Source organism: Pipistrellus kuhlii, unplaced genomic scaffold (genome assembly GCF_014108245.1).
Source record: "Pipistrellus kuhlii isolate mPipKuh1 unplaced genomic scaffold, mPipKuh1.p scaffold_m20_p_37, whole genome shotgun sequence".
In the NCBI taxonomy this organism is placed as follows: domain Eukaryota; kingdom Metazoa; phylum Chordata; class Mammalia; order Chiroptera; family Vespertilionidae; genus Pipistrellus; species Pipistrellus kuhlii.
The window spans coordinates 3,872,653-3,899,072 of NW_023425537.1; the positions used below are offsets into that span (position 1 = coordinate 3,872,653).

Genomic DNA, 26,420 nt, shown 5'->3' on the forward strand with positions numbered 1-26,420 from the left:
TTAGCGGGTTTGGCTCAGTGGATAAAGCCAAGGCCTGCGGACTGAAGGGTCTCAGGTTTGATTCTGGTCAAGGGCACATCTATCAATTTGCTAGAGTGGCTCAGAGAAACATTTTACTCACTGGATTATTGGTTTATTATACAGTAAAAGGATATAACTCAGGAACAGCCAGATGGAAGAGTGCAATATGACAAGATACGGGGAAAGGGGACAGAACTTCCCTGCCCTCTCCCAGTGAGCCACTCTCCCTACACCTCCAACCCAGTAGCTCTCCGAATCTGTCCTTTTGCAATTTTATGGGCCTTCCGTACATAGGCATGACTGATTAAATAATTGGCTCTTGGTGATTAAACTCAATCTCCAGACCTTCCTGGAGATCGGAAATCGATGGGCAAGGCCAAAATTCCAACCGACTAATCTCTTGATGGGTTCCCTTGGCAACCAGCCCCCATCCTTAATTACCTAAGGGCTTTCCAAAACTCACCTCATTGACATAACAAAAGACACCACTAAGTGGTCATTGCATTCACCACTTAGGAAATTCCAAGGGTTTTAGGAGCACTGTGCCAGGAATGTGGAAGAATACCAAATATGTTTCTTATTATAAATCCCAACATCACAACGCCAAGGAGCTTATCTGGGATTTTTCCCCATTTGAGAGGTGGGGAGAAAGTGACAGGGACCTGGTAACCCCATTCTTCACATCACATTAGGGGACATTACTGTCTTCTCTCTCTCTTACATCAGTTTGATGCCCCACTGCAGTCACATGCAGGTATGCCTCTCTCTCTCTGGACTAGTTCTAATCTATCTCTCTTCCATGGCAATCCAACCCTGCTCTTTGCCCACCTTCTGGATCTGCCTGCCCTGCTGGGCCTCCTGAATGTCACATAAATGCCATTCTGGGTGAGAAATTTCAGGGACTTTGGGACCCTCTGGGGTGGCAGTGGAAGTGGGATGGGGGAACAGAAGGAAGACTGAAGAGTAGGAGTGAGACAGAAAGCCCTTCCATCCTGATTGGTATCTCTCCTGCATACCTTGTCTGCTCCAACAGGGAGAACAAGGGAAGAGGACCCAGGACCAAGCCCCTGGCTTTCCTGGTGAGAAGGAACTTGTGGGGAATCCCAGGAGCCCCAGGGATCCCTGGCCTCTCAGCTCACCAGCCTCACCTTTGGAAGGAGCAGTCAGACCAGAGGTGAGGGATGGATGGTGTGTTGTTGGTGGGAGGTTGATGGTAAGTGAATGTTGGGTGGCCCTAGCGGGTTTGGCTCAGTGGATAAAGCTAAGGCCTGCGGACTGGAGGGTCTCAGGTTTGATTCTGGTCAAGGGCACATGCCCGGGTTGTGGGCTCGATCCCTAGTAGGGGGCGTACAGGAGGGAAGGATAAATGATTCTCTCTCATTGTTGATGTTTCTATCTCTTCCTCTCTGAAATCAATAAAAATATATTCTTAAAAAACTACTTAAATGTTGACTGGATGAATGGGTGAATGATGGATGACATAAGGATAGCATTCTTTGGGTAGAAGGGTGGTTGAAGTCCTCTGAGCCAGGGGTCTGGGGTAAAGGTGGCAACAAGAGTCTCAAACTAAGAACCCAGATTCCTCCTGAGGCAACTTCTGTATCTAGATACAGGTTCCCCAGTATATTGAAAATCTACCTCTTTTAGAAGAAGAAAATAAAAAGCATTAAATCCAAATTGCCATGCCAGCCTGAGGAAAATTCCTAATACTGTTAGCCAACTATTCCAAATGCCTTACATTTATTTCATGTAATCCTCATACAACTTTGAGGGAATACTCTTATTTTATACCCCCACCCCCACCCCCTGCTTTAGCAGCGGAAACAAAAGCATCATGAAACCATCTCCATCAAGATCACATCACTGGCCAATTACCCAGCTCCGACTGAAACTCAGGGAATGCTGATTGGAAGGAGGTGGGTGGCTCAGGTAGAATTAGCAGTCATGCAAATTGTGCGGTTATCTTTTCTAACATCTTGTAAGGACAACAGCTTCCCCCCGCCCCCCATCCTTTTCACATTGTGGATTGACAGAAAAGAAATTCACCCAAATACTTTTATATCAGAGTAATACAAAACTCTAGTCTTTGACATTTCCACTGCAGAATCCAGGGAACTTGACAAAAATAAAATAAATAAATCAGTAGATCTGCGTGGCTCAGTGGTTGAGCATAGATCTATGAATCAGGTCACATAGTTCGATTCCCAGTGGGATTCACGGTTTGATCCCCAGTGTGGGGCGTGCAGGAGGCAGCAAATCAATTATTCTCTCTCATTATTGATGTGGGGTTTTTTTTCTTCCTTCCTCTCTGAACTCAATAAAAAGTATATATATAAAATTAGCCCTAGAATGACCCCTAAACCATTCTCAGTTCCTGAGGTGTTAACTATAAATTATTCAGTTGCAGCCCAATGCTGTTCTCTATTTCGCGTGGCCTCTCTACACCCTTTGAACCACAACTGAAGCACTTTACTCTCTGTAAAAAATTATATATATAATTTTTAATCTAGCTCTCTATCCCTCTCCCTTACTCTCTGTAAAAAATTATAAATAAATATATATATATATATATATATATATATATATATATATATATATATATATATTAGAGAGAGAGAGAGAGAAAGGGAGAGGGATAGAGAGCTAGAAACATCGGTGAGAGGGAAACATCGGTCAGCTGCCTCTTGCACACCCCCTACTGGGGATGTGCCCGCAACCAAGGTACATGCCCTTGACCGGAATCGAACCTGGGACCCTGGAGTCCACAGGCCGACGCTCTAACCACTGAGCCAAACCGGTCAGGGCCACTTTTGTTTCTTTAGAAATAAGTTATTGTAAGGGGTGCTGAGGCAGACGCCCGAACCTGTGTTGCCAGGCTGCCTGTCCCCAAAGCCGGCATTCGGTCTTCCTCAAGAAAATGAGGGAAGTTCCCTCGGGAAAACTGGGACCGAGGACGGATTTTAGGTTTTAGAGACGTGAAATAAATGAGCCGCTCCGAGGGAACGAACCTACTCCTCTCTCTTCCCACCCCAGCCCGCCCCTCAGAAAACCCCTTCACGCTTCCACCGCGCGACTCCTCAGAGCCTGCTGCCCGGAGAGGACAAATGAGCCCTCCTCATTGGCCAGATTCCCTGTCTGTCTCTCCGTTACGCCTCTACGTGCTGCCTTTGGCCAACCCCCTAGCCCCGGATCCCTTATCTCATTGGTTCATTTGAACAGACCCCCGACCAACGCCGCCTTTCATTGGTAGCTATGAAAGACCAATCGGATCCTCAGACGGAGCCTGTGAGAACGAGTCGGGATTGGCTCACCTGGTTTGGGCGGGCTGGAGGAAAGTTCAAATCGCAGTGGAGCTACCGACCTAACCGACGAGACGAGCGTCTGTGGAGAAGTCGCTCGCTCCGCGCTGGTCTCGTGGGTCCTGCCGGTTCAGTCGCTTGCAGGGTTCTCGAGCCCTTTCCACGGCCGTCACCATGGAGGTGTCACCATTGCAGGTACAGCTCGCGGAGGAGGCGGGTTGTGGAGTCAGCGCGGCCCGCTAGCTCCCCGGCTGCCCCGTCTGGGGTGAGACTCCCGGGCTGGGGTCCCTCCCGCCACGACGGGCTTGGGAGTCTGTATTCTGTGTGGACCCCCCCCGCCTCCTGCGCTGCGTGTGATCGTGAAAAGGGGGGAACCCTTTGCGGTGCTGATAGTGAAGTGTTACTGGCTTCCCTGGCTTCCCGGGGTGTCTTTTGTCTTTACGGTTTCTAGGCACAGGATGCAATTGGCCCCTCTAGTCGCTCTGTGGTGTAATGGCCCGCTTGCGAATTCCCACAGAACCAGTGATGTTTTTCTCTCCTGCCCTCCGGTTGAAAAGGGGATTGAACGGTCCTGACCTTGAAAAGTGCCGAGCTGGGCTCAGTGTCCCCACGGGGGGCCGGCAGGCCCCGGTTGTTCAAAATGTGCCCATCCCGTGTTCACCGCGGTAACGCGGCCCCCTGATGGCCGCCCAGACGCGTGCTGCCGAGCCTGCATCGATTGTGTGCCTGGGACACAGTAGGCACTCGGTTGACTGGGGACACAGTAGGCACTCGGTTGACTGGGGACACAGTAGGCACTCGGTTGACTGGGGACACAGTAGGCACTCGGTTGACTGGGGACACAGTAGGCACTCGGTTGGGTATCCTCCTGTACCCAGTGTAGATGCAAGAAGTGGGTGTATTTCATTGATGATATTTAAAACATGGGAATAGTTCCCTGTCACATACACATAGTGAGGTAACACATCTGTGAAAACGGACAGACACCTAGAAATGAGGTAATTCACCTGTGAGAAATGGACAGACACCTAGGAACCCGGCCGCAGTGACCTTAAATCTGTGCAAAAAGATGTAAGCTCCACCCAAGCCCACCGGGAGACTGTGATTTGTTAGTGCGCTTAAGCACGTTACGGTAGACATGGTCATAGTTTCTGATAAACCTATAATTAAACTTCCCTTTTCTTCACCGTTTTTTTTTAAATTGCTAGCCTATAAATGAGAATATGCAAATCAGCAAGACAAAGAAAAATGAAGATGCTAAGAAAAGACTGTCTATTGAAAGAATCTATCAAAAGAAAACGCAATTGGAACATATTTTGCTCCGTCCAGACACCTACATTGGCTCTGTGGAATTAGTGACCCAGGTACAACCAAGCCCCTGAAACGCAGTGACCACGTAGTTAAAATGTGTGCTTTTCCTGGTTAATTTTCTATACATGCGCGTGCTTTGAGTGTCCACTGAAATTAGCCTAAACTAGTGTGTGTGTGTGTGTGTGTGTGTGTGTGTGTGTGTATCTTTTAATCCAGAAGACCTTACAGTAATCATGATGTTGAGACAGAATAAATATAGGGTAAAAATAACTGTGTCCCTTTGCCTTATTTCTAGCAAATGTGGGTTTACGATGAAGATATTGGCATTAACTATAGGGAAGTCACTTTTGTTCCTGGTTTGTACAAAATCTTTGATGAGATTCTAGGTGAGTAAATTCACGTATGTAAAGATCATCTGGTCAGATCCGTTATAAGAAGTTTCATTCCTAGCAAACCCTCTTAGCCAGAGCTGTCATTTCAGTTGTTGGGAGAAGTGATGCAGTGACATTGAATTATTTCCTAGAAACAGTACTATGAGTGAAAATTGCTGAATTAACACCTTGTTGGTGCTACTCTTTTGCTTGAGATTTTTCTTTCTATACTTTTTAATTTCTTTATTGATTAAGGTATTACATATGTGTCCTTATCCCCCCATTTCCCTCCCACTCATGCCCTCATCCCCCTGCTGCCTGTGCCCATTGGTTATGCTTATATGTGTGCAAACAAGTTCTTTGGTTGATCTCTCTTCCTTACCCCCATCTTCCCCCACCTTCCTTCTGAGATTCAACAGCCTGATCGATGCTTCTATGTCTCTGGATCTGTTTTTGTTCATCAGTTTATGTTGTCTTTCTATATCTTATAGTTAAGGAATTTTTTAAAAAATACTTTTTTACAAATGTGTATTTTTTATTTTTATTTTTTTTAGTCAACGCTGCAGACAACAAACAAAGGGACCCAAAAATGTCTTGTATTAGAGTCACAATTGACCCGTAAGTCTCTTGCTATTAGTCTTTGGTTTCTTATAGTTCATTGTTACTGTTAGTTGCATTTTCTTGGGATTTAGTAAAGTTGACTTATTTATTATTTATTAATCCTCACCTAGAATGTTTTTACTGATTTTAGAGAGGAAGGGGAGGAGGAGAGAGAGAAAGAGAGAGATGGATCCACTGCCTCCCGCACATGCCCTGACAGGAATGGAACCTGTAACCGGGGCATATGCCCTGAACGGGAGGTCCCGCCATGGTGGGCTGGGAGCCTGTATTCTGCAACCTTTTTGATGTATAGGATGCTGCCCAACCAACTGAGCCACCCAGATGGGGCATAAAGTTAACTTTTTAAAATAAATTTTGAAGAAAAGAAAAACAGTACAGAGTGCTAAAATTAACAATCTCTGATACCTACTATCTAGATTCAACAGTTATCAACACTTTGCCATATTTGCTTCATCTATATTTTTTCTGAATTTAAATATCAATTACAGACACTTTGATGCTTTAAGACACTAAATACTTCCATAACATCTCCAATAATTACCTGAAGTATTCTGCAGTTTAGAGCTTTTGAATTTTTTCCTCCACATAATGCTATTCAAATAATAAATCAGCAGGTGGTGCTAGAGATCTAACATTTCTGATTATAAATGCTGGGTGTCCATTTGTGGGTGGTCAGAATGCTTGTTTCATTTTTTTATTTTTATCTTCACTCAAGGACACATATTTATTGATTTTAGAGAGAGAGAAACATGGATGTGAGAGTAAAAACATTGATTGGTTGCCTCCACCCAGGATTGAAGTGCAACCTGGATATGTGCCCTGACCGGGAATTGAACCTTTGTCTTCTGCAGTATGGGATGATGCTCCAACCAATTAAGCCTCATTGGCCTGCGATTCACCCTTTTATTAGCCTACTCAAAGTCCAAATAAATTCTTAGCATTTTATTGGCAAGCAGGGAAATTTACAATTGATGTTTTTCCCTTTCATATTTGTTTTACAATGAGATTTGTTGTATAGGAAAACTAAGAGCTAAAATAGTACAATGATCCTCTTAAAAGCAGTATAAAAAAACAAAAACACAAAGATTTGACTTTGGGTGGTGGGCACATTGTGCAATAGACAGGTCTTATAACATAGAAACTCATACCTGAAACCTATATGATCATATTAATCAATGTCACCCAATAAATTTAATTTTTTAAAAGAAAAAATTAATATAATAATAGTTTCCAAGTTTTGTTATTTTTCCATTGAGCATAAGTCATTTCCCTTTGTCTATCCTAACATTTTAAAATTTCATGTTTTTTCAACATTATCAGTGTCAGCTCAGGTGTTGGAACAGATTTAAATTTTTATTTTCCTTTTAGCTCCTATTTCAGGAGTATCAGGAATTAAGCACGGTGGGAAAGAGAGTTCATGCTAAATTTCAGAAGAAAAATATGTACAAGAGCCATAAAGAAATTAAGACTGAATTTTAGAAATAAAGATATTTAAATATAATACATATTTAAGCACTAGCTTAACAAATTCAAATCTTTTTTTCTTAGGGAAAACAATTTAATTAGTATATGGAATGATGGAAAAGGTATTCCTGTTGTTGAACACAAAGTAGAGAAGATGTATGTCCCAGCTCTCATCTTTGGACAGCTCTTAACTTCTAGTAACTATGATGATGATGAAAAGAAAGTAACAGGTAGGATGCTGAGGGGAAAAACAAACATATTGTTGCTAAAAAGCAAAACAAAAACAAAAAAACTTAAATGACTATCTGTGGCATAAAGTTTTAAAATCTTTATAATTGCATCACTTTACCAGTGATGAAGAGATGAACCTACTCCGAGATCGGTTTGGCTCAGTGGATAGAGCGTCGGCCTGCGGACTGAAAGGTCCCAGGTTCGATTCTAGTCAAGGGCATGTACCTTGGTTGCCGGCACATCCCCAGTAAGGGGTATGCAAGAGGCAGCTGATTGGTGGCTCTCTCTCATCGATGTTTCTAACTCTCTATCCCTCTCTCTTCCTCTCGGTAAAAAATCAATAAAATATATTTTTAAAAAAAGAAATGAACCTGTTCATCAGATAACAAATAGTATTTATTTATTTGCCCAGGTGGTCGAAATGGCTATGGAGCCAAATTGTGTAACATATTCAGTACCAAATTTACTGTGGAAACGGCCAGTAGAGAATACAAAAAAAAGTTCAAACAGGCAAGTAAATAGTTGTATATTGTACTATAGCAATTTGTGTTATTTAGTTCTAGTTTATTTGTAAGGTCACTCAAATTTTTTATCTTTCCTATTTACTTTTATAGACATGGATGGATAACATGGGGAGAGCCGGTGAGATGGAACTCAAGCCCTTTAATGGAGAAGATTATACATGTATTACCTTCCAGCCTGATCTGCCTAAATTTAAAATGCAAAGCCTAGACAAAGACATTGTTGCACTAATGTTTAGAAGAGCATATGATATTGCTGGGTGCACTAAAGATGTCAAAGTCTTTCTCAATGGAAATAAGCTGCCAGTAAGTGTTTTCTGCACACGAGGAAATGTGTGATCGTTGTCAAAGGCAAAATTGGTTTTCATTCAATAACCATTTCATTAGTTTTGAAAAAATCTTAGTCTATTCTTCAGTCTAATTTTTTTTGGTACCATTTTAATTCCTATACAGGTAAAAGGATTCCGTAGCTATGTGGATATGTATTTGAAGGATAAGGTAGATGAAACTGGCAATGCATTGAAAGTTATTCATGAACAAGTAAACCACAGGTGGGAAGTATGTTTAACAATGAGTGAAAAAGGCTTTCAACAAATTAGCTTTGTCAACAGCATTGCTACTTCCAAGGTAATTTTATTCTTGAATTATTAATTATTTATATTTTCATAGGTGTTATTTTTTAATATGTATAAAATGAACTTGGATATTTGGCCACCTTGGTATACAGTAAGCTAAATTAGACTTTTGTGCTTGATTATTGTAATTTTGAGGATATTGAGCTTTACAGTCAATTATTTTTCCTCATTAGGGTGGCAGACATGTTGATTATGTAACTGATCAGATTGTGACTAAACTTGTTGATGTTGTGAAGAAGAAGAACAAGGGCGGTGTTGCAGTAAAAGCACATCAGGTATTGTATTTTAGCAGTTTTCTTTTTTCCAAATGCAAGGAAAAAAAAGACAGGCTGTAAAATATGAGTATGTTTTTAGTGATTTAATGTCAACTTTTACTGCAGGTGAAAAATCACATGTGGATTTTTGTGAATGCCTTAATTGAAAACCCAACCTTTGACTCTCAGACGAAAGAAAACATGACTTTACAAGCCAAGAGTTTTGGATCAACATGCCAATTAAGTGAAAAATTCATCAAAGCTGTGAGTACATAGAGGAAAATAAAATAATAGAAATACCTTGCTTTATTTTCCATTACTCTTTTTCAGCTCTGCAGATGATTGATAGATAGATAGATAGATAGATAGATAGACAGACAGACAGATAGCATTTCATATCACAATCAGTTTAGATCACTTCTGAATTCAGCCCATCTGCTTTCCAAACATTGAATGCCTAAAGTTGCTCTCAATCACACATTCAAAAATCAGTTCCTTCTCTCTATATTCAGTTGATCTCTGTATAAGGAAGCCCCCACCACAAAAAGCAAGCCTATTTCCTATCTTTGTAAAAAGGCACCAACCAACCACTAGGTTGCATAAGAAAGCTGGGAGCCTTCTCTTTATCCCCTCTCTCTAATCCATAAAAATTATCTCTTGGCCCTGGCCTGTGTTGCTGAGTGGTTGGAGCATTGGCCATGCAATGAAGGGTTGTGGATTCAATTCCCAGCCAAGGGCATATACCTCACAGGTTTACTCCTCGTCCATTGTTGGAGCTGTGTACAGGGCAACCAGTCAATGTTTCTCTCCCCCCCCCCCCCTCTTCTACCCCTTTTATTCCATACCCCTATAATCTCTACCCCCTTCCCACTTTCCTTCTCTCTCTGAAAAAGCAGTGGGAAAAAATATCCTCAGGTAAGGAGTACCGTATTTTTCGGACCATAAGACGCACTTTTTTTCCCCCAGAAGTGGAGGGGAAAAGTCCCTGCGTCTTATGGTCCAAATATAGCCTACACATATATCAATACTTTAAAAAAAAAGTTTTTTTACTTGCCCGGCTCTAAAATGGTTCTAAATGCTGCTGTTTACTTTACAGGGTTGATTACATGTGTTTATGACTGTGATGTTGGGTTTTAATGCACATAAAATATTTTAGGACACTATTTGTTTCAGAATCTTTTTTTCTTCATTTCCCTTCTCTAAAAACTGGTGCGTCTTATGGTCCGGAGCATCTTATGGTCCGAAAAATACGGTAATAAAAAAGGATCATCTCTTAGATATTTCAGTAGCCTTCTATTATCTCTTTTCTTAATAGGTTCTTAACATTCATACAATTTCAGTCATTTCTTTGTAATGCTCTTGAGTAATCTTTTTATGTTCAAGCTCACATTTTGTCTTCACTCTCTTTTGGAAGTCTTTGAGTGATTTTCATTCTTTGAATTGCTTAATTTGGTCTGCAGGACCATCTCTAGCCTCATCTCAGGGCACTTTTCCCTACGGCTTTAAATTACTTCAAAGCAAAGTACTCTTTTCCTTTTCATAACTTTTCACATGCTTATCTCTCTCCTTGAAATGCTTTAAATCTGGTTAACTACTTTAGGTCTTCAGTGTCATTTCCTCAGAAAATCCTTTACTTTCTACACTTCTCCGCTACTAAGTTTGTTCCAGTATAACACTGACATACACTATTATATGCAGCACATTTTTTTCTTTCATCCATAACATTCATTATATCGATACTTGTGATTTCTCATTTTATATCTGTGTTGTCTTTGTTGTATATTAAACTCCATGAAGAAAGGGACCATCTCTTAATTTTTTTAACTGCTAGATTTTCAACATGTAGTTCAGTCTCTGGCACAATATAAGTGTGTAGTCGATAAGTATTTATTGAATGGGCCGGGACCGGTTTGGCTCAATGGATAGAGCATCGGCTTGGGGACTGAAGGGTCCCGGGTTCGATTCCGGTCAAGGGCATGTACCTTGGTTGCGGGCATATCCCCAGTAGGGGGTGTGCAAGAGGCAGCTGATCGATGACTCTCTCTCATCGATGTTTCTAACTCTCTATCTCTCTCCTTTCCTCTCTGAATAAAATCAATAAAAAATATATTTAAAAAAAAAAAAAAAAAAAAAAAAAAAAAAAAGTATTTATTGAATGGATGAACCCAATGGAACCAGCTTCCTCGGTAGTGATAAACTGAGACAGGAAGACGTGCCACCCTCTATCCAGAGATCGTATTTCTATCTCTTCAATATATATATATATATATTTTTTTTTTTTTTAAATATACTTTTTTTTTTAATTGATTTCAGAGAAGAAGGGAGAGAGATAGAAATATCAATGATGAGAGAATCATTGATCGGCTGCCTTCTGCTCGCCCCCTACTGGGGATGGAGCCCACAATAGGGACAAGTGCCCTTGATGGGAATCAAACCTAGGACCCTTCACTCCACTATATATCCACTGAGCAAAACCAGTGAGGGCTCTTTTCAATCTTTAAATTATTTTTATGGGAGCTTATTTATATTCTACATTTCTGACTGAAATCTTCCTTAACACGAATCTTCTTGTTTTTAGGCAATTGGCTGTGGTATTGTAGAAAGCATTCTAAACTGGGTGAAGTTTAAGGCTCAAGTCCAGTTAAACAAGAAGTGTTCAGCTGTAAAACATAACAGAATCAAGGGAATTCCCAAACTTGATGATGCCAATGATGCAGGTACACATTTCATGTTTCCAAATTTTAAATCTTATAGTTATTTGTTTTATTCATTAATAGCAAAACATGAGTATTTTTTCCTTGGCAATTAATATAAAGAGAATATTTTTACTCTTAAAAAATCAGTAGATTCCCTTTTATTAAACATTTAGGTCATTTCCAGTTAAAATAATGTCGAGATGATTGTTTTGGGATATAGAACAAGAAAGTTCTATATTGATCTATAAGAAAGGGAAAAGTTTACTTTGACTCTCATAGGTCCCTGGCTTGGTCTGAAAATTATACTAATGAAGACAAACATGAGGAAATTGTACAGATGAATTTAATGTAAACTTTACATGACACAGGAGGAAATGAAGCCCCAATGAAATAATTAAACCTGGGTTTTTTTTTTGTTTTTGTTTGTTTTTGTTTGTTTTTTAAATATATTTTATTGATTTTGTACAGAGAAGAAGGGAGAGAGATAGAGAGTTAGAAACATCGATGAGAGATAGACATCGATCAGCTGCCTCTTGCACACCCCCTACTGGGGATATGCCCGCAACCAAGGTACATGCCTTTGACGGGAATCGAACCCGGGACCTTTCAGTCCACAAGCCGACGCTCTATCCATTGAGCTAAACCGGTCTTGGCAAACCTGGGTATTTTTATGCCAGGTTTAATGAAGAGAGGAAAGTCATGGAAAGATAAGAAAAGTAAAGAGTATGAGCTAAGTGCAATAAACTTGGGGAAGCTCAATGAGGCCTATTTACTAAGATTCTTCTCAGTGTCCCTCAGTCTTAAAGTTAAGAATGCTCCTTTCCTCTGGATATATGGAGGGCCCCTCTCACAATGAGTCTTATGACCTGCTTCAAGAGGGATGAAGTCAGAGAAATCTTCCTTCTACCATTTTCTAAAATTCTTTTAGCTTAAAATATATGCAAAGATACCATATTTTGGAGTAGCATGTAATAAACCCCATTGTTAACAATATTTTTCATATAATATGATCAAATAAATGTTTAACAGCAGTATAAAATGAAAAATTAGCCTAAGAAACTAAGACTTCTATTTACTATGAACTTTAGCTAAAATATATATCTAACTTGAGGCCTGATACACGAAATTCATGCAGGAGTAGGCCTTCCTTCCCTCGGCTGCCAGCACCGGCTTCCTTCTTGTACCCAGGACCCAGGCTTCCTTTGCAGCCCTGGCTTTGTCTAGAAGGTTGTCCAGAAGGACATCCGGTCTAATTAGCATATTATGCTTTTATTATTATAGATTATTAGCTCCATTTTACTCCTAAGCCCCTTGTTATAAACTATAAATTACTTGAGTTTTATCACAAAGCTGTTAACGACATGTCTGAGTTAATATTTGAGGTTGAACTAAATGTGCCAATAATTTGTGTATTTTTATTTTAGGGAGCCGAAACTCTTCTGACTGCACACTTATTCTGACTGAGGGAGACTCAGCTAAAACCTTGGCTGTTTCAGGCCTAGGTGTGGTTGGAAGAGACAAGTACGGGGTTTTCCCTCTTAGAGGAAAAATACTCAATGTTCGAGAAGCTTCTCATAAACAGGTAGAATATAAAACTATCTTCAGAATCGCTATAGTTTTATAATGCAGGACTTGGTGCTTGTTTCATTCTCTCATTGGGCATTTTAAAATGTGTCTTAGATAGTTTTTGTTATTTTAAGAAACTGAATACACAGAACCTACAACCTATGTGTGTTCCCTGGCCAGAAATTGAACCATAACCTTTTTGTGTTCAATGCTCCAAACAACTGAGCCACCTGGCCCGGGCTATAACCATGTCTTAATTGGATCTTTCTGATTATTAAAGTATCCTATATAATAAAAGACTAATATGCAAATCAACCAAACTGTGGAACAACTGGTTGCTGTAATGTTCACTGACCAAGGGGGTGGGGGGAGTGGTCAGTCCGGGAACTGCCCCCTAGTGGTCAGTGTGCTCCCACAGGGTTAGTGCCACTCAGCCAGAAGTCAGGTTCTTGGCTGGTGAGTGCAGCAGTAGTGGCAAGAGCCTCTCCTGCCTCCACAATAGGAGCAAGTCTAAGCCGATGGTACACTATCCCCGAGGGCTCCCAGACTGCTAAAGGGCACAGGCTGGGGCAAGGGAAACACACACACACACCCCCGCCAACTGCATGAATTTTGTGCACCAGGCCTCTATTAAGCTAATAATAACTTAAAATACCAGGGTTCAAGAAAATCCAGGCAACATACACTATTGTATTTCTTTGTTCTTTTCATATTTATAAACAATATATGTCCATTTCAGATAATGGAAAATGCCGAAATTAATAACATCATAAAGATTGTGGGTCTTCAGTACAAGAAAAACTATGAAGATGAAGATTCACTGAAGACTCTTCGTTATGGGAAGATAATGATTATGACAGATCAGGTCAGATTTGCTTTTCAGACACTATAGATTATTACAGTAAATTAAACATGCCTTATTGTTGCATTGCTTTCCTGCAGTGAAAGGAAATTAACTTGGAGGTCTGGTCATTATCTAATCAATATCTAAGCAGATATAGTATTATGTTTATGTCATATGTACAACTACATATACAAGTTAATAGTCTGGATTTCAATAGTCTTTGAATATTTAATTGCCTTTTTTATTAATCCCCATAGGAGAAAAAAATTGAGAAATTACTCAATATGTCACTCATAATTTTCCTAAACAGTTCTTCTATGTTTGGTCTTCCAAATATTTCTAGGACCAAGATGGTTCCCATATCAAAGGCTTGCTGATTAATTTTATCCATCACAACTGGCCCTCTCTTCTGCGACATCGTTTTCTGGAGGAATTTATCACTCCCATTGTAAAGGTATATTAACTTCTAAGATACATAAAGGATATTTTAAGGCCCTACTTCTCAAGCCTACATACACACATAACCCCAGTGAAGTATGGTGGTATGTAGGAGTAGCAGCACAGTGCAAAGCCTCAGCAATGTGTACTTTACCACAGGTGTCTAAAAACAAGCAAGAAATATCTTTCTATAGTCTTCCTGAATTTGAAGAATGGAAGAATTCCACACCAAATCATAAAAAATGGAAAGTCAAGTATTACAAAGGTTTGTAATGAAACTCATAAAGAATTCTCATTTTGTAATATACCATTCTATAAAAGATTATATGGAATAACGTGGTATTCTTGGTTATGTAGGTTTGGGCACCAGCACATCAAAAGAAGCTAAAGAATACTTTGCAGATATGAAAAGACATCGTATCCAATTCAAATATTCTGGTCCTGAAGATGATGCTGCAATCAGCTTGGTGAGTTTGAATTGTATTTCATACATACACTCTCATTTTATAAATCACTGCATTAGCTAGTCAGTTGAGATATTTTTGTATAATAGAATGTTTTTATAAAGCATATCCCAGAGAAAGGAACCAGATATTTTAGAAAACTGAGTTTTTGTTGATTTTGTTTTCATACAAGAAATATTTTGGAATCTATTAGTACAGTGACATCTTTTTCATCTGCTAATTTATAGGCCTTTAGCAAAAAACAGACAGATGATCGAAAGGAATGGTTAACTCATTTCATGGAGGACAGAAGACAACGGAAGCTACTTGGCCTTCCTGAGGTAAAAATTTTAAATATATTCCACAAAATGTACTATTTACTGAACTTTTAGGATTGATATAACAAATTTAAGTTACTGAGTAGCTATTTTAGTAAAAAGTGTAGTAATCAATAGTTATTTAAGTATTCTTATTTAGAATGCTACATAAATGTCTTGGGCATAAAAGAAATTACAAAGACAGTGCACTTTTTTTCTAATTGTGCAGTAATTAAATTTGCTTTATCTTTAAAGCAAAATTACTTCTGCCCTGCCTGGTGTGGCTCAGTTGGTTGGGTGTGTCATCCTGTGCATCAAAAGGTCACTGGTTCTATGCCCAGTCAGGGCACATACAATTGTGGGTTTGATCCCTTGTCAGTGTGTATGGGAGGCAACCAATCAATGTTTTTACTTCTCTCTCTCAAAAATCAATAAAAATATATTTAAAAAACAAAATACTTCTGAAAATTTTTTTAAATACTTCTGAATTTTTAAAATATATTTTTATTGATTTCAGAGGAAGGGAGAGATAGAAATATCAAAGATGAAAGAGAATCATCTACCCTACTGAGGATAGAGCCCGCAACCCAGCATGTGCCCTTTATTGGAATCAAACCATGGACCCTTCAGTCCACAGGCCAATGCTCTATCCACTGAACCAAACCAGCGAGGGCAATACTAAATTTTTAAGGGGCTTAATAACTATCTTAAAAATACTGAGAGGTTTCTTTGTTTCATTGTTTTAAACTAGATCATGTAATATTCTCTTTGGTCCCTCAGGATTACTTGTATGGGCAAACTACCACATATCTGACGTACAATGACTTCATAAACAAGGAACTTATCCTGTTCTCAAATTCTGATAACGAGAGATCTATCCCATCTATGGTGGATGGTGAGTTCCAATTATTTAGTCTGTTTTTGTCATAACATAAAAATCAATGCCCAGAAATGGTTAAATTGAGGATACTAATATTTGCACTTCTTTCATTTTGAAGGTTTGAAACCAGGTCAAAGAAAGGTTTTGTTTACGTGTTTCAAACGGAATGACAAGCGAGAGGTGAAGGTTGCCCAGTTAGCTGGTTCAGTGGCTGAGATGTCCTCTTATCATCATGGTGAGGTAAACACACAATCTATGTTTCCAGAAAGCATTATAGTAGAAATATCTGCAAAATTATTCTCCAAACACTTAGTGAAAATATAAGCCTGGTACATTTGTAGTAGAGAATAATTTGGTGAAATCTGCCAAACTACCGTGTCTCCCCGAAAATAAGACCTAGTGCATGGAAAGATAAGACATCCCCTGAAAATAAGACCTAGTGCAACTTTGGGAGAAAAAATTAATATAAGACACTGTCTTATTTTCAGGGAAATAAGGTAGATACGTTCTTACCCTTTGGCCTAACAAATCTATTTCTGAAAATATTCCTGTAAGGATATTCATAAGTCTGCAAGGATCTGTGTTCAAAGATGTTTATTATAACTTTGATGTTAAATTTAGACATCAAAAGTGTCCAGTGATTGGGAAATTGTTATAAACTGTGACACATCTATGCATAGCATCATTGATATAACAAGTAAAGCTGTGTTTACTAACATTGAAGAATGTCCATGTCCTATTGTCAGCTGGGGGAAAAGGGGCAGAGTAATACTTAAAGCAAATTGTCTAGAACAATATGTTCAAAGTTATTGACTGTTATTAGCCCTGGAAGTTAAAAAGAGCGATATTCCAATTTATTATAGATATCTGAATTGTTTGACTTTATACAAACATATATTTTTATTTTGTGATTGAATTGTTTTTTTAAAGAACTAGATTGCCTATAAGTTTCTAAACTTTAAATGTAAAGGTTGTCTTGCTTGTTGCTTTAAAAAATATAGTGGTAGCCCTGGCCATTATGGCTCAGTTGGTTGGGCATTGTCTCGTGCATTGAGAGGACTCCATCCCCAGTAGGGGGCATGCAGGAGGCAGCTGATTGAAGTTATGCTCTCACGTTGATGTTTCCTCTCCCTAAAAATCAATAAAACTATTATTTAAAAAAAAATAATAAATAAATAAAAAAAATAAAAAAAAATAAATAAATAAATATATATATATATATATATATATATATATATATATATATATATATATATATATATATATATATATATATATATATATATATATATATTGGGGACCTAGTAAATGTTTGTGATTTGTTAAATGCTTACCATGCACCAGGTACAAAAGATAAGTCAAATATGTATCTTACTTCAAGGTACAATCACAGTATAATCAAGAGGGACAATACACAACTATAGAATAAAGTTATACATGCTAGAGTAGAAATGAGTGAAATATTGTAACTTAAGTAGTTTTTTTATTCTACTCTGAATGAAGAAAGGAGCTGTGCCTTTCTTGATTAAAATTATTGGAAGGCAAGAGCCCTGAACTTGGAGCCCTAGTCTTGGGTTAAAGCACTACATCTGCCATGTACTTATCTGTGAAAAATCAGTAAACATCTATATCTCAAACCCTTATAGGATTGTATTATAGTAAGGCTTAGTCATAATAATGGGTATGTACAATATTATTAAAACTCTACAGGTCAGATTAACAAATCTTTCCTTCCCCAGATGTCACTAATGATGACCATTATCAATTTGGCTCAGAATTTTGTGGGTAGCAATAATCTGAACCTCCTGCAGCCCATTGGTCAGTTTGGCACCAGGCTGCATGGTGGCAAGGATTCTGCTAGTCCTCGATACATCTTCACAATGCTCAGGTGGGTAATGCTTTCAATTTCTAGTGAATTGCCATTTTCAATTTTGAAGTAATATGAGATTTAGTAGACAAAATAATATAAAAATTCAATCAGAAAATGTACTTTTGATGCAGATGCTTAGAATATTAATTTTTTAATCTAATGATTAAAGCTTAATTATGCTACTTTTTGCAATGAGCAGAAAGACAAAATTTTATTTGTTTGATAGCCATAGCCTTTGTATCCTTTAGGAGTATTATTTCCTTGTGAAACTACAAATGCTTTTACATACATTTCTTATATTTTCTTTTATCCAGACATGTAGCAATTTTTGATTGTCATAACTAGGAGAGCCATGCCACTGGCAACTAGAGGGCAGCAGTTAGGAGTACTACTACACACCTCCAATGCATAGGACAGCCCTCCCCCAACAAAGAATTATCTAACCCAAAATGCCTTAGTGTCAAGTTTGAGAGACCTTGCTGCAGAATTTGCATCAGAATAAAGGGCTTGATTCTTCCTAAATACCACAGTTGAAGTCCACTCCCCATATTTTTTATTCCATTTCATATTCTCTCTGCATGAAAACACCTAGCCTCTTTGTCTATACATGCCAGGCATACTCCCTCTTCAGGGCCTTTTACTTTACTGGTCCACTGTGCTGGCAATACTCTTTCTGCAGATAACTTCCGGGCTGATTCTCTTGATTTCTTTTCTTCTCAAACATTATCTTGTCAGAGTACCTACCATTTCTTGCACCCCTTCAATCACTCTTACCTACTTTATTTTTCTTCTTAGCATTTATTGCACCCCCTACAAAATCTAAGTTCATTATCTAGCTCCTATATTAGAATGTGAGCTCCTTGGAAGCTGAAAATTAAGTCTGTAGTGCCGGCACAATGAAAGTGCTCAATAAATATGTTAAGCGAACATTAGCAAGTAAAGCTGAGGTAAAGCCATGTATTGATATGAGGTAGCATATGTCCTTTTCATTAAAGTTAAATACCAAAGCCAGCAATTTTGTAAAATAACATTCTTTGATTGTTTCCTTTAGTCCTTTGGCTCGGTTGTTATTTCCACCAAAAGATGATAACACATTAAAGTTCTTATATGATGACAACCAACGTGTGGAGCCTGAATGGTATATTCCCATTATACCCATGGTGCTGATAAATGGTGCTGAAGGAATTGGTACTGGGTGGTCCTGCAAAATCCCCAACTTTGATATTCGTGAAGTTGTGAATAACATCAGGCGTCTGATGGATGGAGAAGAACCTTTGCCAATGGTAACTATTTTGTGTTTATTAGGAATGTTCATTTTCCTCTGGTTTCAATTCAGTAGACTATATGATTAAAGAGGCTATAAGTATACAATTTCACACTGAAATGTTAGATTTATTGTCTTATGGTATTGTGATCTGTGTTTTTAGTGTCACATTTAGAAAACATTCTTTTTTAAAATACCAATTTAGCTTCCAAGTTATAAGAACTTCAAGGGTACTATTGAAGAGCTGGCTCCAAATCAATATGTGATTTGTGGTGAAGTGGCTATTCTTAATTCCACAACCATTGAAATCTCAGAGCTTCCCATCAGAACATGGACCCAGGTAAGTAATGGGGGAGTCGTGTGTGTGTGTGTGTGTGTGTGTGTGTGTGTGTGTGTGTGTGAGAGAGAGAGATCAGCTAAACGCTTTTTGTAATGCTTGTTAACTATATTTAGGAGCTGGTGTTCAGATACTTACAAAAGGATTATTTCTTTAGACATACAAAGAACAGGTGCTAGAACCCATGCTGAATGGCACTGAGAAGACGCCACCTCTCATAACAGATTATAGGGAATACCATACAGATACCACTGTGAAGTTTGTTGTGAAGATGACTGAAGAAAAACTGGCTGAGGCTGAGAGAGTTGGACTACACAAAGTCTTCAAACTCCAAACTAGTCTTACATGCAACTCTATGGTATGTCTTATGAGATAGATCCATATGTTTACAATTTATACTAAGAAGATAATTCCAATTTTAAAAGGAAATCATAGTCTACATTTATATTTTGAAAGAATAAAGTCATTTCTCTAAAATCATTAAATAGTCAATTTAGCTATTCTTAACTCTACTCTTGTGTGTTTTTTTCCAGGTGCTTTTTGATCATGTAGGCTGTTTAAAGAAATATGAAACAGTGCTTGATATTCTAAGAGACTTCTATGAACTCAGGCTTAAGTATTATGGATTAAGAAAAGAATGGCTTCTAGGAATGCTTGGCGCTGAATCTGCTAAACTGAACAATCAGGCCCGCTTTATCTTAGAGAAAATAGATGGCAAAATAATCATTGGTATGTTTTGGGGATAATAACTGTCTGAACTAAACTACAGTTGTGCCAAACTTCCTTTAAACATTTTTGGAGAGAGTAATGGTAGGGAGGGAGCGCAGAATCCATTTAGTTGGCTGGCTACTTAAATGAGCATTTCTTTGAAATAACTTAATTAGGTATCTTATAGTTTGAAAAACAGTTTTTACTAGATTGAACATGTTGAGAATTCAAGATTTAGTTGACAATTTAGACAGAAAAGAGCTAGAAGAGGTTCCTATATAAACTAATTGATCAAGAGAAAAGTCTTAAAGGAAACTAGAGGCCCGGTGCATGAAATTCATGCACTTGGGGGCAGGGGAGGGTTCCTCAGCCCAGCAGTCAGACATCCCTCTTGCAGTCTGGGACCCCTCGCTTCTTACTGCCTGCCTACTCGCTGCTCTTAGCGCTGCCATGGAGGTAGGAGGCTCCCGCCACTGCACTCGCCAGCTGTGAGCCTGGCTTCTGGCTGAGCAGTGCTTCCCCTCTGGGAATGCACTGACCACCAAGGGGCAGCTCCTGTGTTGAGCATCTGCCCCCTGGTGATCAGTGTACATCATAGCAACCATTTTTTCTGCTATTTGGTTAATTTGCATATTAGGCTTTTATCTGTAATTATCTATAAAAATAAAAGAGTAATATGCTAATTCGACCAGATGTCTTTCCAGATGATCTGGACAAAGCCGGGGCTGTGAGGGAAGCTGGTGCCAGAAGCTGGGGGGAGAAAGTCCTACTCTTGCACATATGTCATGCATCGGGCCTCTAGTACAGGATAAAGGGCTTTTGAAGTAAGATTATAAATGGCTTCTATTATAAGTAAATTGTGTACTTACGCCTGAAAGGTCATGTCTTAGGGATTTTTTACAGACATTCTAGCTCTGGCTGGTGTGGCTCAGTTGGAGCATCCCCTACAGCAAAAGGCGGCAGGTTTGGGGCACATACCCAGGCTGCAGGGTCCACCCCTGGTCGGGCACATGCAGGAGGCAATGGATCAGTTCTCTCCATTCCTTTCTCAATTAAAAAAAAATTTTTTTTTTTTGAGGTGGGGATTTAGGGGTTTCATTGACCAAGAAGCTTGAAATAAAAGGAAGGTGGGTTGGAGCCATCCAGGTTAAGCCAACTGGTGTTTGGATGATCAAATAAATTCGTAATACCTCACACACGCACACACGCACACACACACACACACAAAAAAGCGGGAGGAGGGGTGTATAACTTAGTTCTGACCACGGTTAACTAGGAAAGCTGAGCAACTAACTCCTGCTACTAGGTTATAGTAGCAAATCCCCCAAAACATGACAACACGAGTTCCTAGTGATTACAGGAAATTTTTTTGCTGTTACACAAAAATATTTAATTTGTTACATCTTTGATTTCATGAATATTTTAAAAAATAATACTAGTATATCAGCCCCTTAATTTCACAGCTATTATTTCAAGGCTAAAATAAGTAATATTAGACATGACTCAAAGAAAAACAAAAAGCAAAGGTTATATTGACTACTGTAAACATTGGAAGAGAGGTTTTATAGGAAAGGGGAATGAGCCCTGGCTAGGTAGCTCAGATGGTTAGTGTCATCTTGATATGCCACAGTGGCAGGTTTGAGCTCCAGTCAAGGCACATACAAGAATCAACAAATGAATGCATGGATAGGTGGAGCACAGATCAATGTTTCTCAAATCAGTAAACTTAAAAAATATATATTTTTTTTTTTTTAATTTTTTTTTGTAAGAAAAGGGGAACAAATGCAACATGGAAATATCAACATTTGGATGGTGGCACTAAAAACTTGCCTGATCAAATATTGAAATTTTTAAAAATCAGGGTCCATAAAACAAAAATAAATATTTGGATTATCTTTTGTTAAGAGTTATGATTAGATCATAATCTCATATGATTTGACTGCCCTCTTGTGGCAATTTACATTTTTCAGTATTTTAGGGCAGTGATTTTAACTGGTGTGCTGCAAGAATTTTTAAAAATGCAATACCTGCCGAAACCGGTTTGGCTCAACGGTAGAGCGTCAGTCTGTGGACTGAAAGGTCCCGGGTTCGATTCCGGTCAAGGGCATGTACATTGGTTGCGGGCACATCCCCAGTAGGGGGTGTGCAAGAGGCAGCTGGTCGATGTTTCTCTCTCATCGACGTTTCTAGCTCTCTATCTCTCTCCCTTTCTGTAAAAAATCAATAAAATATATTAAAAAAATAAAAATGCAATACCTGACAATTTAGTCAGGGGAACTGACCGCTTTTCCTTAGATTGTCAAATTAAAAAATGACAGCAGCCAACACAATAGCTGTCCAGTGTGAATTAACATTACACCCATTTTTTTTGTTAGGTCAGCAAAAAAAAAATTTATGTACAGTAGAATTTTAGTAATTAGTTTATGTGTGCCATGAAATGAAAAAGGTTTAAAATCACTGGTTTTAAGGAGAATACTTGACTGTAGCTGACCCTTGAACAACATGGGATTTTTTTTGGTGGTTTTTTTTTGTTTGTTTTTTTTAACCCTTACCCAAGGATACATTTTTATTGATTTTTTAGAGCTAGAGGAGGAGGGGGAGAGAGGAAAAAAACATTAATTTGGGAGGGAAATATTATTCTTAGGTTGCCTCCTATACACACCTGACCGGGAATCAAACCCACAACCTTTTTGGTGTACAAGATGATGCTCAAACCAACTGAGCCACCTGGCCAGGGTGATCCACGCAAATTTGAACTGTGTGGGTACACTAATTTTTTTAATATTTTGGAAAATTCTGGAAGGTTTGTGACAGTTTAAAAAAAAAAAAAAAAGATGAATCTTGTGATTTTCTTAATATTTTCTCTTCTCTAGCTTTATTGTAAGAATACAGTATACAATACATATAACACAGAAAATATGTGTTAACCGACTGTAGACGTTATTGATAAGGCTTCCAGTCAACAGTAAACTATTAGAATTAAGTAGTAGGGGAATCATATTACATGGAGATTTTCAACTATTCAAAATAAAAATAGTTTACTAGTTTCCAGTTCTAATCTTTCTGAATTAGTATGGTAAGATCTTATTACTTTCCTAAAATATTACTCAAAACCAACTGTTACCTCTGTTTCTATTTTTGTAAATAGAAAATAAGCCCAAAAAAGAATTAATTAAAGTTTTGATTCAGAGGGGATATGATTCGGATCCTGTGAAGGCTTGGAAAGAAGCCCAGCAAAAGGTAATTTCTTGGTTAACATTTTTATATATTATTAAGGCTGTATAATCTAGTGTTTATGTTTCACATTTCCTATTAAAACTACATTTTAATTCTTCCTGTAGGTTACAGAAGAAGAAGAAAATGAAGAGAGTGACAATGAAAAGGAAACTGAGAAAAGTGACTCTACAACTGGACCAACTTTCAACTACCTTCTTGATATGCCTCTGTGGTACCTAACTAAAGAAAAGAAAGATGAACTGTGTAAACAAAGAAATGAAAAAGTGAGTTGATGGATGGTACATTTTGCTTAGTTATGTTTTAACCTTGAAAGTAGCATGTGCTTCATGAAAATGTTGTTTATGCATATAAATTAACTCTTAATTTGCTGACTATCTTATGAAGGAACAAGAGCTGGAAACATTAAAGAGAAAGAGTCCATCAGATTTGTGGAAAGAAGACTTGGCTGCTTTTATTGAAGAGCTGGAGGTGTGTAGCTTATAATGTCTATTTTAAAATTTTTACTAATGAAACAATAGATTCTATCAATATACCTCTTTATCAAGAAATTTCACAATTAGCAGTAGAAAGAATATGGAGGTAAAAAATGAAATATTCTAAGATAACACATAAAAGAACAAACTGTTTTAAACTCAATAGAATAAAGTAAATGATGCAGGGGACACACTAATCTGGAAGTTTCTGGACAAAGAGGAAAAGGAAAGGAGGGCAAGAGTTGATTTTTGACCTAATGGGACTAAGAAGATAAGAATTTAAATGTGGCTGAAACCGGTTTGGCTCAGAGGTAGAGCGTTGGTCTACGGACTGAAAGGTCCCGGGTTCGATTCCGGTCAAGGGCATGTACCTTGGTTGCGGGCACAACCCCAGTAGGGGGTGTGCAGGAGGCAGCTGGTCGATGTTTCTCTCTCATCGACGTTTCTAGCTCTCTATCTCTCTCCTTTCCTCTCTGTAAAAAGTCAATAAAAATATATTATAAAAAAAATTTTTTTTTTTTAATGTGAAAGAAGACCAACCCAACCCAGTCCTCCAAATCATCCTAAAAGGACAGAAACAGTTTATCTTCAGGGCTAGCTAGTAGTTTCGAAGATCTTGTTAATTTCACTATTCGGTTTTCCTACATTTTGACATAAAGAAAAAGCATTTCATAAATGAAGTTAAAAGGATTAACATGGAAATTTATATTATTGCATTCAGTATGATATGCAGCTTATAATCAGTTGATTGGATAAGTATACATGACTAGAATTACATCCTTATTTTTTATTTCAGTTTACAAATTTTATCCCTAACGTACTTTGCTCTTTTTATCCTCAGAAAATTTCAGTGGTAAAATTCAGAGTCGAACCCAGTCTTCTATACCCACACTGTTTAAAGTGTGTCTTAATTATTTATATTTTCATGTTGTAGTGGTATCCTTAGCTATGGAACAGGTTGTCACAAATTTATTTTAAGATATAACTAGTTGAAACCCATTTAATTGCTACCTTTTATGCTATCCTTATAAAGTAATAAAGATGTTATAATGCCTTTTTTAGCTTATAAACTTGCTTTCTTCTATCCCCTCTTTAGGCTGTTGAAGCCAAGGAAAAACAAGATGAACAAGTAGGACTTCCTGGGAAAGGGGGGAAAGGAAAAGGGAAAAAAACACAAATGGCTGAAGTTTTGCCTTCCCCAAGTGGAAAAAGAGTCGTCCCCATGGTGACCACAGAGATGAAAGCAGAGGCAGAAAAGAAGATTAAAAGGAAAATTAAGGTAATACTCCTGAAAACATTATACATAAAACACTGTAAGCTTATTTTCACATAAAATTGAACAAATTATGTTTTCTACTCCCATAGTTTGGAATTTATCCTATATCTAGACATAACATTCCTTTTTAAAAAAAAAAAGAAATTATTAGTTGATTTGAGAGAGAGAGAGAAACATTGGTTTGTTCCAGTTATTTATGTATTCATTGGTTGATTCTTTCATGTACCCTGACTGAGGATTGAACCCATAACCTTGGCATATTAGGATGACACTCTTTAGCAACTGAGCTGCCTAGCCAGGGTATAACATTCCTTTCTATTATTTTTTTTTTCAACATTCCTTTCTTATTAGCCTAATTTTTTTAATGTTTAAATATCTTGAAAAAGTCATTACTTATACCTATTCAGAGTTCTTAACCAGACCCAAAGAAAATCACTTTTTGACCTGATACAGATTTGTATACTTGACCTTATATTATTCTAAGTACAGTAAACCCTTGATTTTTGCAGACCTCAAAATGGACAAAATTTCTATTCTGTATGTCACATGTGAAAATTAACACCTTATTAACTTTTTAATGCTTTTAAACAAGATTTACTTATAATTAAGTTAAGTTATATTTTTTGTTAATTCATTGTTATTTTTAACAAATTTTAGGGAATAGGCTATAGGTTAGGAAAAAACACTAGTGATTTTATAGCATAAATAAAGATTACATTTCCATAACTATACTCTACATATTTAAATCAGAGTGTCACTGCTCATAAACAATATTCAATGCATGATTAGTACGTATTCACACTGCATTTGTATAAGGTAATTGGTTCTCTTGTCAGTGGCGTGACTTTCTGCAATAGTTTTAATACATGCTAAGTCAATGTTCTGACATATACTAAGGCATGCCCCACCAGTGTGCCCTTGTTTACTCGAAGTGATGGGTGAAGGCACACGTTGATTAGATCTATTCAATATATAATTTTTCTGTGACATTAAACTTCTAACTACACAAACGTGTCTACACAAGTGAAAACGGATAAACTCACTAATTTGACAAATTTTAAATATGCACATTCAGAAAATCTACTTTGTTATATAATGGACTTTCAGCTTTAACAGGTACCCCCCTCTCCCGAATATATGTTATATCGAGGTTTTATTGTAATAAAATTTAACAGAGCTTGATCATTCTCATCTTGCTGTCCTTTAGAATGAAAATACTGAAGGAAGCCCTCAAGAGGACAGTGTGGAACCAGGAAGCCTAAAACAAAGATTAGAGAAGAAACAGAAAAGAGAACCAGGTATTAAACATTTTAAGGAAATAATCAAGTTGAGATAAAATTGTG

At 37.9% G+C, this 26,420-nt stretch overlaps 1 protein-coding gene across 1 annotated transcript in view; it reads left to right on the plus strand.

Moving 5' to 3' along the window:
- Positions 1–3,360: 3,360 nt before the first annotated feature.
- TOP2A (DNA topoisomerase II alpha) overlaps positions 3,361–26,420 on the plus strand; it is a 28,257-nt gene continuing 5,197 nt past the window's right edge. Inside the window, exons 1-29 of the mRNA XM_045570794.1 lie at positions 3,361–3,515; positions 4,529–4,684; positions 4,927–5,017; positions 5,557–5,620; positions 7,172–7,317; positions 7,731–7,828; positions 7,933–8,145; positions 8,293–8,466; positions 8,648–8,749; positions 8,855–8,992; positions 11,307–11,445; positions 12,849–13,006; positions 13,730–13,855; positions 14,178–14,288; positions 14,432–14,537; positions 14,630–14,739; positions 14,964–15,056; positions 15,813–15,927; positions 16,031–16,152; positions 17,652–17,800; positions 18,834–19,065; positions 19,252–19,386; positions 19,541–19,741; positions 19,917–20,112; positions 23,240–23,331; positions 23,433–23,591; positions 23,713–23,796; positions 24,898–25,080; positions 26,285–26,375. Of these exons, the coding sequence (XP_045426750.1) occupies positions 3,495–3,515; positions 4,529–4,684; positions 4,927–5,017; positions 5,557–5,620; positions 7,172–7,317; positions 7,731–7,828; positions 7,933–8,145; positions 8,293–8,466; positions 8,648–8,749; positions 8,855–8,992; positions 11,307–11,445; positions 12,849–13,006; positions 13,730–13,855; positions 14,178–14,288; positions 14,432–14,537; positions 14,630–14,739; positions 14,964–15,056; positions 15,813–15,927; positions 16,031–16,152; positions 17,652–17,800; positions 18,834–19,065; positions 19,252–19,386; positions 19,541–19,741; positions 19,917–20,112; positions 23,240–23,331; positions 23,433–23,591; positions 23,713–23,796; positions 24,898–25,080; positions 26,285–26,375 (3,805 nt within the window). The 5' untranslated portion in view covers positions 3,361–3,494. The remainder of the gene's footprint in view (positions 3,516–4,528; positions 4,685–4,926; positions 5,018–5,556; positions 5,621–7,171; positions 7,318–7,730; positions 7,829–7,932; positions 8,146–8,292; positions 8,467–8,647; positions 8,750–8,854; positions 8,993–11,306; positions 11,446–12,848; positions 13,007–13,729; positions 13,856–14,177; positions 14,289–14,431; positions 14,538–14,629; positions 14,740–14,963; positions 15,057–15,812; positions 15,928–16,030; positions 16,153–17,651; positions 17,801–18,833; positions 19,066–19,251; positions 19,387–19,540; positions 19,742–19,916; positions 20,113–23,239; positions 23,332–23,432; positions 23,592–23,712; positions 23,797–24,897; positions 25,081–26,284; positions 26,376–26,420) is intronic.